The 12127-nt window shown below is 48.9% G+C and overlaps 3 protein-coding genes across 3 annotated transcripts; 1 reads left to right on the top strand and 2 right to left on the bottom strand.

Moving 5' to 3' along the window:
• Positions 1-964: 964 nt before the first annotated feature.
• Positions 965-8733, bottom strand: TGAM01_v205141 (E3 ubiquitin-protein ligase UBR1; the record flags this gene model as incomplete). Its single annotated transcript, XM_024549582.1, has 5 exons — positions 965-1232; positions 1334-7693; positions 8290-8342; positions 8400-8448; positions 8516-8733. The coding sequence occupies 5 exons, from the start codon at positions 8731-8733 to the stop codon at positions 965-967; spliced, it is 6948 nt and encodes a 2315-aa protein (XP_024405714.1).
• A 939-nt stretch (positions 8734-9672) lies between these two features.
• On the bottom strand, positions 9673-9947 carry TGAM01_v205142 (hypothetical protein; the record flags this gene model as incomplete). Its single annotated transcript, XM_024549583.1, has 2 exons — positions 9673-9766; positions 9913-9947. 2 exons carry the CDS (start codon positions 9945-9947, stop codon positions 9673-9675), a joined length of 129 nt encoding a protein of 42 aa, XP_024405715.1.
• Positions 9948-10705: 758 nt separating this feature from the next.
• TGAM01_v205143 (hypothetical protein) lies at positions 10706-11679 on the top strand (the record flags this gene model as incomplete). Its single annotated transcript, XM_018810485.1, has 3 exons — positions 10706-10735; positions 10826-10973; positions 11072-11679. 3 exons carry the CDS (start codon positions 10706-10708, stop codon positions 11677-11679), a joined length of 786 nt encoding a protein of 261 aa, XP_018656294.1.
• Between the last annotated feature and the right edge of the window lie 448 nt (positions 11680-12127).

The following is a 12127-nucleotide window of genomic DNA, read 5'->3' on the forward strand; positions in this document are numbered from 1 at the left end:
TAAATCAGACAAGAGAAAGAAGAAAGTGAATTAGACAAGAGAAAGAGCTTCAGTCACAATTTACTTCATTGCATGTAGAAAAAAAAAGATATGGTAGGAGCAGTCGTCAAACAGGACCTGACTCGCAAGAGGGCTCTAAAAAAACGTACCAAGAGCAGCAGCAGCCTTTTTGGCCGCCGCGCGACCTGATCTCCGACTAGGCATCTTCGCCTCTCGCCTCTCTGGAGCTCTCCAGGAAGATCGCCGCGGTCCTTTGTGGATAAATAGCAAAAAGAAGCTAGAAAATGCGCGTTGTCGCAGTGCAAACGCCAAAACAGAGCAACGACAGAGAGATGAAGCTGTCAGAAACGCAATCGAGATGCGAAGCCTCGCGGGCGAACCAACCAGCGGCTGGCCTTTTTCCCTTGTATAGCCTTTTCGCGGCGCGTTGCTTTAGTGGCGATCGACCCGATTGGCTGGCGATTGGCTGGCGATTGGCTGGCGATTGGCTGGTAATACAGTGTTTGTTCACCATATTACCGTAACTCATACAGTACGCAGACAATGACATATGCTTGAGGAAAGAGCTGGATCAATAAAATGAGTAGGAGTAGGTTAAAATAGGTGTACATCTACGACTTTACTAGTATTTCTTTGATTATGGTCACTTCTTCACTAAAAGCTACTTGCTTGTACGAGAGCATCGTTATTTTCTTTTCGGATTACCTAGTAGTAATTGCTCTGCCTAGGACATGCATCAAAACTTCGTGATGGAAAAAAAAAGAGAACGTTTCCCCTATAGACTATCTCGTAAAACAAAAAGGTTCCCGTCTATCAATCCATACAAGCAGTAAGAAATAGCAATAATCCATCTGAATACGCCAAAGAAACAATATGCTCAAGCTCTGCCACAAAACCTTTCAATGCAGCATCATTCTTCACTAACGTCCATCGTCGTAGCCACTCGCATGGTATTCCCTCCATCTTACAAGGTGTCCCAGCCCCCATTGTTGATATCCGCCTCTAGCTTTCGACTGATTAGGCTGGGAACTCCATGCTTGAGTATTGTGCTTCTGATCATGGAGTCATATCGTTTCTGATTCAAATATAGCTGCCGGCCATGTCGCAGCTGTGGGTCTGTCTCGCCGTATTTATCAATGTACGGTGCAGGAGTGAATGACCCGGAGCGGTAGAATAGGTAGACGATAGCACACTTCCGCACATTGAGGAATACGCCAATATTCCTTTGGCACCTGTGACAAAGTTAGTCATTTGCAAATCAACCTTTAAAAAGTAAAAAGAGACAGAAATAAAACAACATTAGAAATAGAAAGAAAAGATTAGGTGGCCGTACTTTTTCATATGTTGTTGGGCGCCGCCAAGTTTAGTGCCATCCGTATCAAGTTTCTGGCAACATGTGCCCTGGCTGCAGAACAAATCTCCACAGAAAAGACAAATGACGGGATCCGTGAGATCCTTACCCGTCGTAGGGCATCTCCTTCTCGCAGCTTCTTCGATCAAGGTATCAAACGTTCTGGGGAGCCCAATGAGTTCGAATATGCCGGGATGGCTGACCATCGCGGAAGGGACCAAGTCGGGGAAACCCTTAGTCCAGAGCACTTGGTGCTTCACCCAGCCCGTCACTAATGCGGGCGTAGTATTAGGCCATCCGCAAGTCAGGGAATCCATTGTCATGGCTGCACACATTTCATCAAATGTCGGCAGCTGTAGGGCCTCGGTGAGGCGATCAAGCTCATCCGCGTCCGGGGTTGATGAGATGTGGTTGTTAAAGTCCACACCATATTTGACGTGGAGGAATATGGTACTTTTCCGCAAAAAGGCCAGCGCATATTTCTTCACAAATGAATACCATCCTTCTAAAGTGTCTACACCTGGTTGCTGGAAGCCTCGGTTTTCTCCCATGTCTGGAATGTCGTTGCCAGACCTCGCTTGGAACTCCACGCTCGACTTGCTCAAAGCCAGAGCGAAATCTGCAAAATTGTTCATGACGGGGTCTTGAGTCTCTCGATTGGCCAACGTGCCGAACCACAGGCCTACCGGCATATTGCGACCCATATGGAACACAACCTTGACAATCTCTGCCAAGTAGCACAGCCTGACCACATGCATGATGTCGACGTTTTGGGCCACCACTAGACCGTAGCTGCATTCAACTAGAAAGAGGAAGGGGTCCATGCTTAACAACGGCGGGTAGCTATACAACCGTCGTCGCGCATCGCCAGCTTCCGCTCCAAAATACTGCGCCATGAAGAGCTGACCATGCTGCTGTTCTGCATCTGCGATGAATTCGCTTTCTATTCGGCCCCCTGGAAGAGAATGTCGACCGCCCATCGCTATATATGCCGAGGTAGTTTCCGCTAGAATTCGTAGATGGGAAATCACTTGCTCTGGGATCTTTTCAATCAACGTCATCCCTGGCTGCGCTTCGACTCCACGTTGCTCAATCTCCACAGAGGATATGGTGCACCCAACCACTTGAACCAATGTATCGCTTGAGTGCAAATCTTCCCCTGCTTGGATCTTATCCACAGGGTAACGGGTATCAAGCTTATTCACCACAAGAGTCTCCTTAATGCGATGGTAGGCTGTTAACAGCTCCATGAGCAGAAGCTCGTTGGTGGTAACGAGTTGCTGATTGGCCCCTGCTTCTGACGTCTCTGCGGCGGCGGCGGATCTCGAAGAGCTGCCCGATGCCCTCGGCGTTGTTGACGATCGTGCCTCAAGGTCTTCCTTACCAACCCAGTGAGGATTTTGAGGAGGCTTTACTTGAGTGATTGTTTGTAGTAAACTGCCAGGAAGGCTTGGGGTGTGAATAGCAGGCAACCTTGAATCATCCACCTCACGGGCCTTGCTACCGCCGAATGGGTACGATGACATTTGCTTGTCTAGAAAATCTTCAAAGCTTTCTTCTGCTTGAAGATTTCCCGGATAGGACTCTTCCAAGCCCTTCCAAACGATTGGCACAAAAACGTTCCCCAGCGCTTTGCAGAGGGGACACACGAACTCGTGCCGGTTAATGTTCTCAGGATGATGTCGGGCAATCTGATGGGTGTGACGACGATTTGCAGCCTCGACGTACTGCTCAAAACAGCTGTAATGCATCATATGCCCACAACTGCTAGCCACTGGTCCCGGTCGTGAGAGGGAAGCTTTGAATCCTCTGCCAATGGTCTGTCGCTCGGCAAGGAATGTATCCCCTTGAGCATTTAGTTTCTCAACCATCTTTCTGTTTTCTTGGGCGATACCAAAGGGCCGAATATCCTCTGCTGACCGGTCGAGGTTGCACGGAGTTTGAGAAGCTTCTCGGACGAGGTCAGGGTCCTGAAAGTCTGTCTGGCGAAACAGAAGGCTCTCATTAATTTGGGCAAAAGCACCATACAATCGCCGATCATCAGCTTCCTCTTGGCATAGGATACAGGTTCCGGTTGGATATTTCCAGTTATGTTTGCGGTCTTCGGTTTGCTCTGTCTCCTCATCTTCCTCGTCGAGGTCAGATCCCCAGTCAATAGTAGTGCCCTGAGTCTCTAAGAAGCTCTTTTGCTGCTGCTGGAATTGCGCCATTACTCTGGCCTGGCGATCGATGGCTGCTTGCTTTCTTCTCTCGCGCTCGCCGTCAACAGAGATGTTCGCTGGGGACGCGGTATTAACGCGATCCAAGGGCAGTCCAAGTTTCAGGAATTCCGCGTTGAATGTCGTCGGTCTTTTCTGCTTGAGACGCTTGAGAACGAGGGAAATTCTGGGATGAACCGCTTTGAAGTCCTCATTGGTAGACAGCATATCTAAGAGCGAAACAATAGTCCTGGCATCCTTTGCTTCGCGCATAAAATTGCTTCGCGCGATCCGTGTAAGTGCGGCATGGACAAAGGATTTGGGGGATTTTCCGGACATTTCTGTGTCAACGCTTTCATCTTCCATAATAGCCAGCAGGATAAGGTGAAGAACAACTTGGAGGAACGTTTCAAGCCTCGTATTGGGCACCGACGGCGTGATTTTATGAGACGTTAATACATATAACAGCGAGTAATAGATAACCTGTGCAAAGACGCCCGTGCCGGTGAAATCGGCCAGATGCTGGAAGAGACCGGACGGTATTGGTCGCAGCTTCGGCTCGAAGACGATATCGTCTATGGCTTGGCCTGTCTTTTTGGCCATCTTTTTGCGGTAAGCAAGCTCAGATTCCTCGCGTTGATTTTTATTGTAGTGTGCAATGTAAGGGTCGATCTCTTCGATAAACTCTTGTCGAAGCTCAAAGGTTCCCACATCGGAAACGCCCTCAGGCGGTTTGAACGTAGCCATCTCATCCAAGACTTGGTGGAATTCTTCCGACTCTTGGTATTTTTCAGGGAGCTTCAAGCAAATCTCGTTGAATGAAAGGGGCTTGAGGCATAATACATGGATGATATCTCGGCGCATAGCTAGTAGTCGAGAGTTGGGCTGATCCTCCGGAGCGATTAAACTGGTACGATCACTCAGGAGAACAATAAGGAGATGAATCATGTCTTCGACAACATCGAGATGCTGGGCATCATCTTGGGCTTCTGAAAAGACTTCAAAAATGCCCTTGACCCAGTTTTCCATTCCAAATCGGTCAATGATGGATGCCAAGACTCGAGCGGGATCGCAGACTACCATTGCTGTTTGCAAAAGGAATATGTCTCGATGATGAGAGACGTCTCTCTGCCCAACTCCGCGATAGGTACTAGCTTGATGGCGGAGGCTAATACCATTTCGAACCCACATGTTGGCTTTAATCTGGGCTAGCCAAGCGCAGACACGGAGAGGGTAATCAAAGAGAGCCATCAGATAGTCCTCATGACTATACTCTTTCTTGGGGATTTGTATAGGCCCTACCGCCATGAGCCGTGGTTTCGACTTGAGCTCTTGACGAGTGAAGCTCAGCAGAGCTCGCATCTTAGACGCAGGAAGAGATCTTCCACATTCAATCAACCAAGATAGTGTATAATGTAGCCCGTGGTGAAAACTGATGGAATCTTTTTCGACAACGAATTGGACGACATCATACGATTTGCCCTCAATATCAAACTCCAAGTCGCTCATCGTCTTAAATCTCACCTCATCTCTGATCTCTCCTTGTTTGAGTCTGAGCCGATCCCCTCCAACCGAATTGAAGATGGCAGCCTTGGCAGCTATACGGATGGCTCGCATGAGATGACGCATCTCGTCGGGTGGGCACTCGCGGAATGCTTCGGCCAAATTTCTGGCTTGCAAATTGATTTGGCGAGTAACGAGAGATGCGGTAATCCAGGAGTCTGCTTCATATTCCACATGCTCAATGACCGCACGTACGTTGGGCCCGATCCCTTGGTGAAGCTTCACCAAATCCAGAAACTGCATTAGGTACCTGGGTTCGCTCCTGAGCCGCTCTTGAACGTGCTGAGAGCTGAAAAGGTACTTTAGGTCTTGGTAGAAGTGATACATGCGTCTATTAGTGACTGAACCACTATCAAAGGCAAGGACAGCAGTGGGTGAGATATCCCAAGGATGGCCGACTTGTCTGGTCGTCAAGAACGTGTATAGGATTGCTAATAAGCTAGTCAAAAAGTTTCCCCGTTCTATTACTTCAGCGGTGATGGATGCCGTGGTCAGCATCTGAAGAGAGAGGTTGATTATGGAGTGATCTGGCTCTCGATCTCCAACGAGATACAGCTGAGCCAGGATAGTGTAAAGGCTGGCAAACCGAAGAGCTAGAACCCTTTTGAATTCAGGAATCTGGACTACGGTGGATATGTATAGAGCACGGAGATCGTTTCGAACCCTTTTCCACATTCGTAGATCAAAGAGAAGTAGCCAGTCCAGACGAACTCGTTGAAACACATCTTCTGCTGGCAGGACAATCTCTGATCGTGTGTATGCGGCCGGGGTTTCAAGCCAATACAGTCCAGGATTGGGCATAGCCTTTTCTGATTTGCCAGGCGTTTTGGGAATATCGACGTTCGCCTTTGAGTGTATACTCTGCGCAATGAGAGGCTCTTGCATATCGGATTCGGACGGTGTGCCCTCACGCTGCCGGGTATTTTGATCTGTCTCTGCGGGGGCCGGGCCAGGGGCAGTGGCAGGAACAGGCGGCGGCGGTGGCGGAGGCGGATATCCAGCCAGAGTTGCTTCGTGATCTTCCAAGGATATGTCATCCGGTCTGAATGTCATATCTAGCTCAGAAATAGTGTCTCGGGCGTCGACCATGATGACATCGTCGTCTCCATCATCCGAAAAAGAGCGATTATCGTCATCGTCTTCATCGTCGTCGTCGTCATCGTCATCATCATCGACATCTCCAACATCAACGTCGATTTCCACATCCAAGCCACCTCTGGCTCTAGCAGCAGCTTGTAGAGCCAGGATGAATCGCGCGTTCACATTGTGCAGCATATCTCTTGATTCCATTCGCTGATCCTCTTCTTCCTCGTCATCAATGAGGCCCATGGTATGGGTCGCGGCACTGCCTTTCCTCCAAGGCTTCATAGTCTCTTCGCATATGGTGCGGCGAAGAATGAGGTTGTCGTGACCGATTGAACAACCAGATATGTCGCTTAGCCATTCGACTAAAGTGCCACACATCTGTTCCCGAAAGGTGTCTCTTGCTGACCGAATAGTGATCGTAACTCTGATGGCTTCTAGAATCTTTGCCATTTGTAACAGCCGATCGACGTCGTCTGAGAATATCAAAAGGCTTCGACCCACTGCATCAGTGTCCCAGGCATCCTTGCTTGCCTGTCGACGGGACTTCCGACAAGCACGAGCAACCTGATCTCTGACTTCGTCAACGGTGTGCTTTTCATCATTCCAGAGCACCAGTGCAAACTCGGTTGGATCTTCGGTATCTGTAACATCCGAGCCGTAGTATGTTGATTGCAGGCGGGATGTTTCTTCATCCTTCAGAATCGACTCCTTTGTCTTCGACTGGCGAAGCTGTTCCGGCGAACACGATATAACGTCACAGATGTAATCAAATGCCCTGCCAATTGTCATTTGAACACTATTGACGAGGTCCTCTGGAAGCGAAGGGGGCGCCTTTGGGTCCTTCGCATGAGGTCCAGATGCCATGTCGGAATGGATTGTACAATATAGCGGCGTCTTCCAGGCTTCATCGTCTCCGCAATCGCAGCAGCCGCTATTACCCACTGAGATCTGTATCCTCACCATATGACCTGTATGATCTGTCGCATCAAAACATCGGCTACACAGGCAGCACGTCTCGTCCGTCCCGCAGGTCCTGCACATGTAAGAGGCCTCGCCAGGTTTGAAAATGTGGCCACATCGTTTCCCACGGGCTGCTTCTGTATATTCAGCGCCCTCTACGGCGCCTTGGGCATCGCTAAGCTTGAGGCTTTCGGACGGTCTGCCCTCGGGGAACAGAAGCCGCATGTACTCATGGTTACCACCAGCGAGGGACCAAAAGAGACTGGACAAGAGCTCCCGGGCAGCTTCTTCTGTATATCTATTGTTGTATCGTGCAGGCAGACCTCCCAATAGCTGACAGAGCTGCTGCTCTTGAGTTGACAGGGGGCTCTCCATGGTCATGAGCTCATGATGCAGCTCGTAGGGTGATGAAGAGTAGCAATAGCGGGCGGCTGGCGACGAGTGGCGTAATGCGAGGTGGGGGAATGCTTTTGGCAGTTTCAGCTCGAGCAGAAGAAATGCTTGTTCCGAAATGTACGTCCGGTCGTGGTCGAGGCTTAAGATGGACAGGCAGGCGTGCAGCTTGGCCAGATGGAGGCGTAAAATATTTTTGTCGTGTCGCTGGCACGGTTGGAGAAATAATGTGCTCTGGTGGAAGTTTGATCTGAGGTAGGCGAAGATCAGCTACCTACGCATCGTTACTAAGACAGCACTGCCAAGGTGCGACTAAGCTTCGGCTGCAGCACTTTTCGGGGGGCTCTTACTGGCTCTACCCCTCGGTGACAAGCCCCGAGTCGACCGACGTCAGAATCCGCTGCTGCGCACAGTGGCCTCGCCAAAAGTCTGTGATTCATCACAAATGCTTTTCATCTACATGCACCAGATATAGCAAGTGTATATGTTCAAAATACAGTTATCTCATGCCTGAATCAAAGGGCCCAGTAGCGTCCCCCGAGCTCAACGTAGGCTTGGCCGCTGAATATCAGCATCGTACGACCGTAGCACAATCATATCACAGCTATACAGGCCAAGAAAAGAAAGGAAATTCAAATAGCTGTGAACCGTTCTATTTCTCGTTTTATTTATACACTTTTGCCTAAAGCAGTCCCATTCGACACCCATTCTATCCTGAGAAACGCGGAGTTTCCTTACTCCTCATCCTCGCCACCCTCAACGTACTTGTTTCGGATGTCCTTCCATTGGCGCTGGTTCGCTCGTTAGCCATTGTCTGGTCCCTTGCTTGTCGTAATGAGCAAACTTACGCCTCGGTTGTTGCTGTCCCAGATCTTGTCCATAGTAGAGTTGAAACCGCTATCACATCACTGATTAGTCCTTTGTTCCGCCTCAACGTTCGGTCGGTATTATAGGATCCTCGTACATCTCCCAAGCAAAGCCGGCGGCGAAAACTGTCGCAAGCATGGTGTAGTTCTTGCGGAACAGGGTGCTGTAGAGCCGTGTATTAGAATGCGAGTCAACGTCGTTCGTTTGTCGTCGTGGTAACTTGCCTGTAGATGGTGTTGGCGAGAGACTGCGCACATGCGCGATTAGCTTTGGGCACGAAAATCGGACGAGCTGGATCGCTGGAACACTCACCATCTTGGCTTTGACGAGCAATTGAATGCTTCTGATACAGTCGCGGGTGGGTAGAGACCGAGGTTCTGTCGTTGGCGGGTTTTTACAAAGGATAGGAATGGCCTCAGTGGAAGTTCTGCTAAGGAAATTCGCGAAGATGCAAAGCAGGAAGTAAGCAGCGCTGATTGGTCAATAGCGCCTCAATCTCGGCCCCACAATTTTCAACCCGGCGTCTCCCGCCGACACTCTTGTTCAGAGACAAAAAAGTGTTGTTACAGGTGGTTATAATAAAGAAAGTAAATAAATAGAAAATATCTCGCATTGTCTTTCTAATAATTTCTCTGTAACTTTAAAAGATCATAGCTCATGAGTGACTCAGCTATTTTTTTGCTATTTTTTTTTCCGGTAAACCTACAATTCTTCTTATACATGGCCACAATGCTATTTCAGTTCTAATAGATTATATAGTCAATATATTATTTAGCAATTGAATTAATAGAGATAACATAGGTAATAATAATATTTAAAGTGCTATACATATTAATCATATTCCACAGATAGGAAATAAACAATAGTATTAATAGCAGCAGTAACAGCAGTAGCAGCAGTAGCAGCAGCAGTATAAATTAGGCAATGCAACATAATCATGAAACTATATGTACTAACGCTAATTATTAGTTGACTCTTTATATTCAGGCTTCTCCCTTCCTTGTAAGTACTGAAACGATGTTAGGCTCGAGATATGAGACGGACAACAAGCTCACCAAAGCTATCTACTACCATGCGAGAACGATGCATGGGCCCCGGGACACCTGAGCTGGTTCAAGATCGAAGCACGTCTTCAAAACTATGCCATCGAACCCTCGACCGGCAATTTCGCGAGCTACAACATACAAAATCGAATGGTAAAAACTCAACTCCCTATGCGTAATATCTGATAAATCTCTCTGAACCTTCGCTATGTTATTGCTTGTCCAGCCATAGAAGAAAGATTACGTATAGAATCTTCATTGCTGTGTGATCGTTTCCCCCAATTTTCCTGTCTGTATTGCCTCTGCTACATAGAGTATCAGTATGCCTCTACTGCTATGGCCTGTTATGGAGCGTATTTTAGTTGGTATCAAATGGCCTAGCAATTGCCATTCATGGATACAAGTATAGGTGCGCTGTACTTCTTACAGGCATGGGTGTAAGTCCACATACTCTGGAGGTAGGTACCTAAAGTGCCATCGTATCATAGTAGCTTCTGACACATCGTCCTTCCGCCGAGAAGATCATCACAAAGTTCAGAAGAACGTAGCAGAGAAGTCAGGGAATTAATTTGGCACAATTGAATTTATGGATATACGAGGATAATACGTACTGAGGTGCTTTAGAGTTCGCGTATCGGCTTGCAGCTGACAGGATTATTCCCATGCCTGCTTAGGTACCCCTAGCAAACATAATACTTCCATTTTCAGAGCCATCCGAACGTTTACAAAATGATTCTTCCAAGTTACTATTTCGTAGAGCAACTGCTCTCACTTCTCGCGCTTCTTTTATATCTTCAATCGAAAAGTACAATCAGCAAACAACGGCTTTACAGCGTCAGCCCCGCCATCGCCGGCGTATGCAGTGCCTGAGAAGCGGCCTTGGTCCAAGCTTTCCCCTCCCCTCTCCCATCTTAGCCAATCACTGCCAGTGATGTCAATGTTCGGCTTATGTAATCACCTCTTGGTCGCTTTGCAGGCTACCGTTGGGACGCGCGACCAGCGAGCTTGCATCAACCAGCTCAGCTCGCATTACAGCCGATCTGTTTCGCCAACGACATCTTCCCCAATTACGTCCAGCAAACGCATCTGGGGGAATCCTTACAACAGCTTCCGCACCAGATAACGAAAACACTAGGCTTGTCCCTTCGCACAGCGGGTACAAGCGCAATCGGTCCTCTCCATCTCGCCGTTCTCTTACCCCACGTCGCCGCCTCTTCTTCATCGAACACCAGATATAAACCAAAATGGATCACCGTCCGCAAGCATGGGGTCGGGTGAGTGCAACTACCAATATTTCAAACTTATACGATGAAATAATAACCGAAATGACACCTTGAATCTATGTCGCTGACTCCTTTGCACAGCCTAGAGACGACGTCTACGGCGCCTACGACCACTCCTACATGCAGGAGAACGGGCCCAAGCAAAACACCCAGCAGCCCATCGTCACTGGTACCTCAGTAATAGGAATCAAGTTTAAGGACGGCGTCGTCATCGCCGCCGATAACCTGGGTTAGTGCCACTGCCCAGTCTACATCAAGCCTGCCTCAGCTTGTCCTCCCATATAGGGACAGGAAACCACTGACTAACCCCAACTTCAATCACCACAGCTTCATACGGTTCCCTCGCTCGCTTCACCGACGTCAAGCGTCTCCGCCCCTTCGCCGACTCATCCATCCTCGGCTTCAGCGGCGACATCTCCGACATGCAGTACCTCGACCGCCACCTCACCGAGCTCTCCCTCTCCGAGGCCTACGAGTCCCCCGACAAGCCTCGCCTCAACGCCGCCAACCTCCACCGATACCTCTCCAAGCTCCTCTACAACCGCCGCTCCAAGTTCGACCCGCTCTGGAACCACCTCCTCGTCGGCGGCCTCGACGACAACGGCGAGCCCTTCCTCGCCGCCGCCGACCTCCTCGGCAGCACCTACTCCGCCCCTTCCCTCGCCACGGGCTTCGGCGCCATGCTGGCCCAGCCCATCATGAGACGCTACGTCCCCGACGAAGAGGCGGCCAAGAAGCTCTCCCGCGAGGAGGCCGTCGATATCGTCAAGGAGGCCATGAAGGTGCTCTTCTACCGTGACGCTCGAAGTCTGGATACCTACTCATTAGCCGTTGTAACCAAGGATGGCGTCGAACTGAAGGAGGACGAAAAGCTGGAGAACCAAAGCTGGGCATTTGCAGACAGGATCAAGGGTTACGGCACTCAGACAGTCTAGAGATGGATACTAGAGTCATGGAGATATAATTGCCTGGGCCTGTTCTATTTTTTCAGCTAGCATTAAAAAAGAAAGAAAAGAAGAATACAAAACCTCTATTTAATTAAAGCTTACAGCAGAGCGGTTAATCTCAGCAGCATGCAGAAAGAACATCCTAGTACGATGCTAAGATTTCTGCTGTTTTTGTTAATGTAACGCTTGCTAGTAGTCCCCTAGGAATCTAGGAAAACGTTTCAATTGCAAACAAGATCACCGGGTCTTTGTCTTTTTTCTTTTACTTTCTCAATTCTCTCTGCCTTGTATTTAATCAAGTAGCAGATAACGCAAAAGTCTACGTACAAAACGCTAAGAATACTGGTTTTGCTTCAAAAAACAAATATACCAATACGCTCTAGCAGCTCCAGTGCTCCATGTGATATAGCACTTTGTCGTCCTCGCTGACATTTGT

Source organism: Trichoderma gamsii (genome assembly GCF_001481775.2).
Source record: "Trichoderma gamsii strain T6085 chromosome Unknown Scaffold_15.2, whole genome shotgun sequence".
Taxonomy (NCBI): domain Eukaryota; kingdom Fungi; phylum Ascomycota; class Sordariomycetes; order Hypocreales; family Hypocreaceae; genus Trichoderma; species Trichoderma gamsii.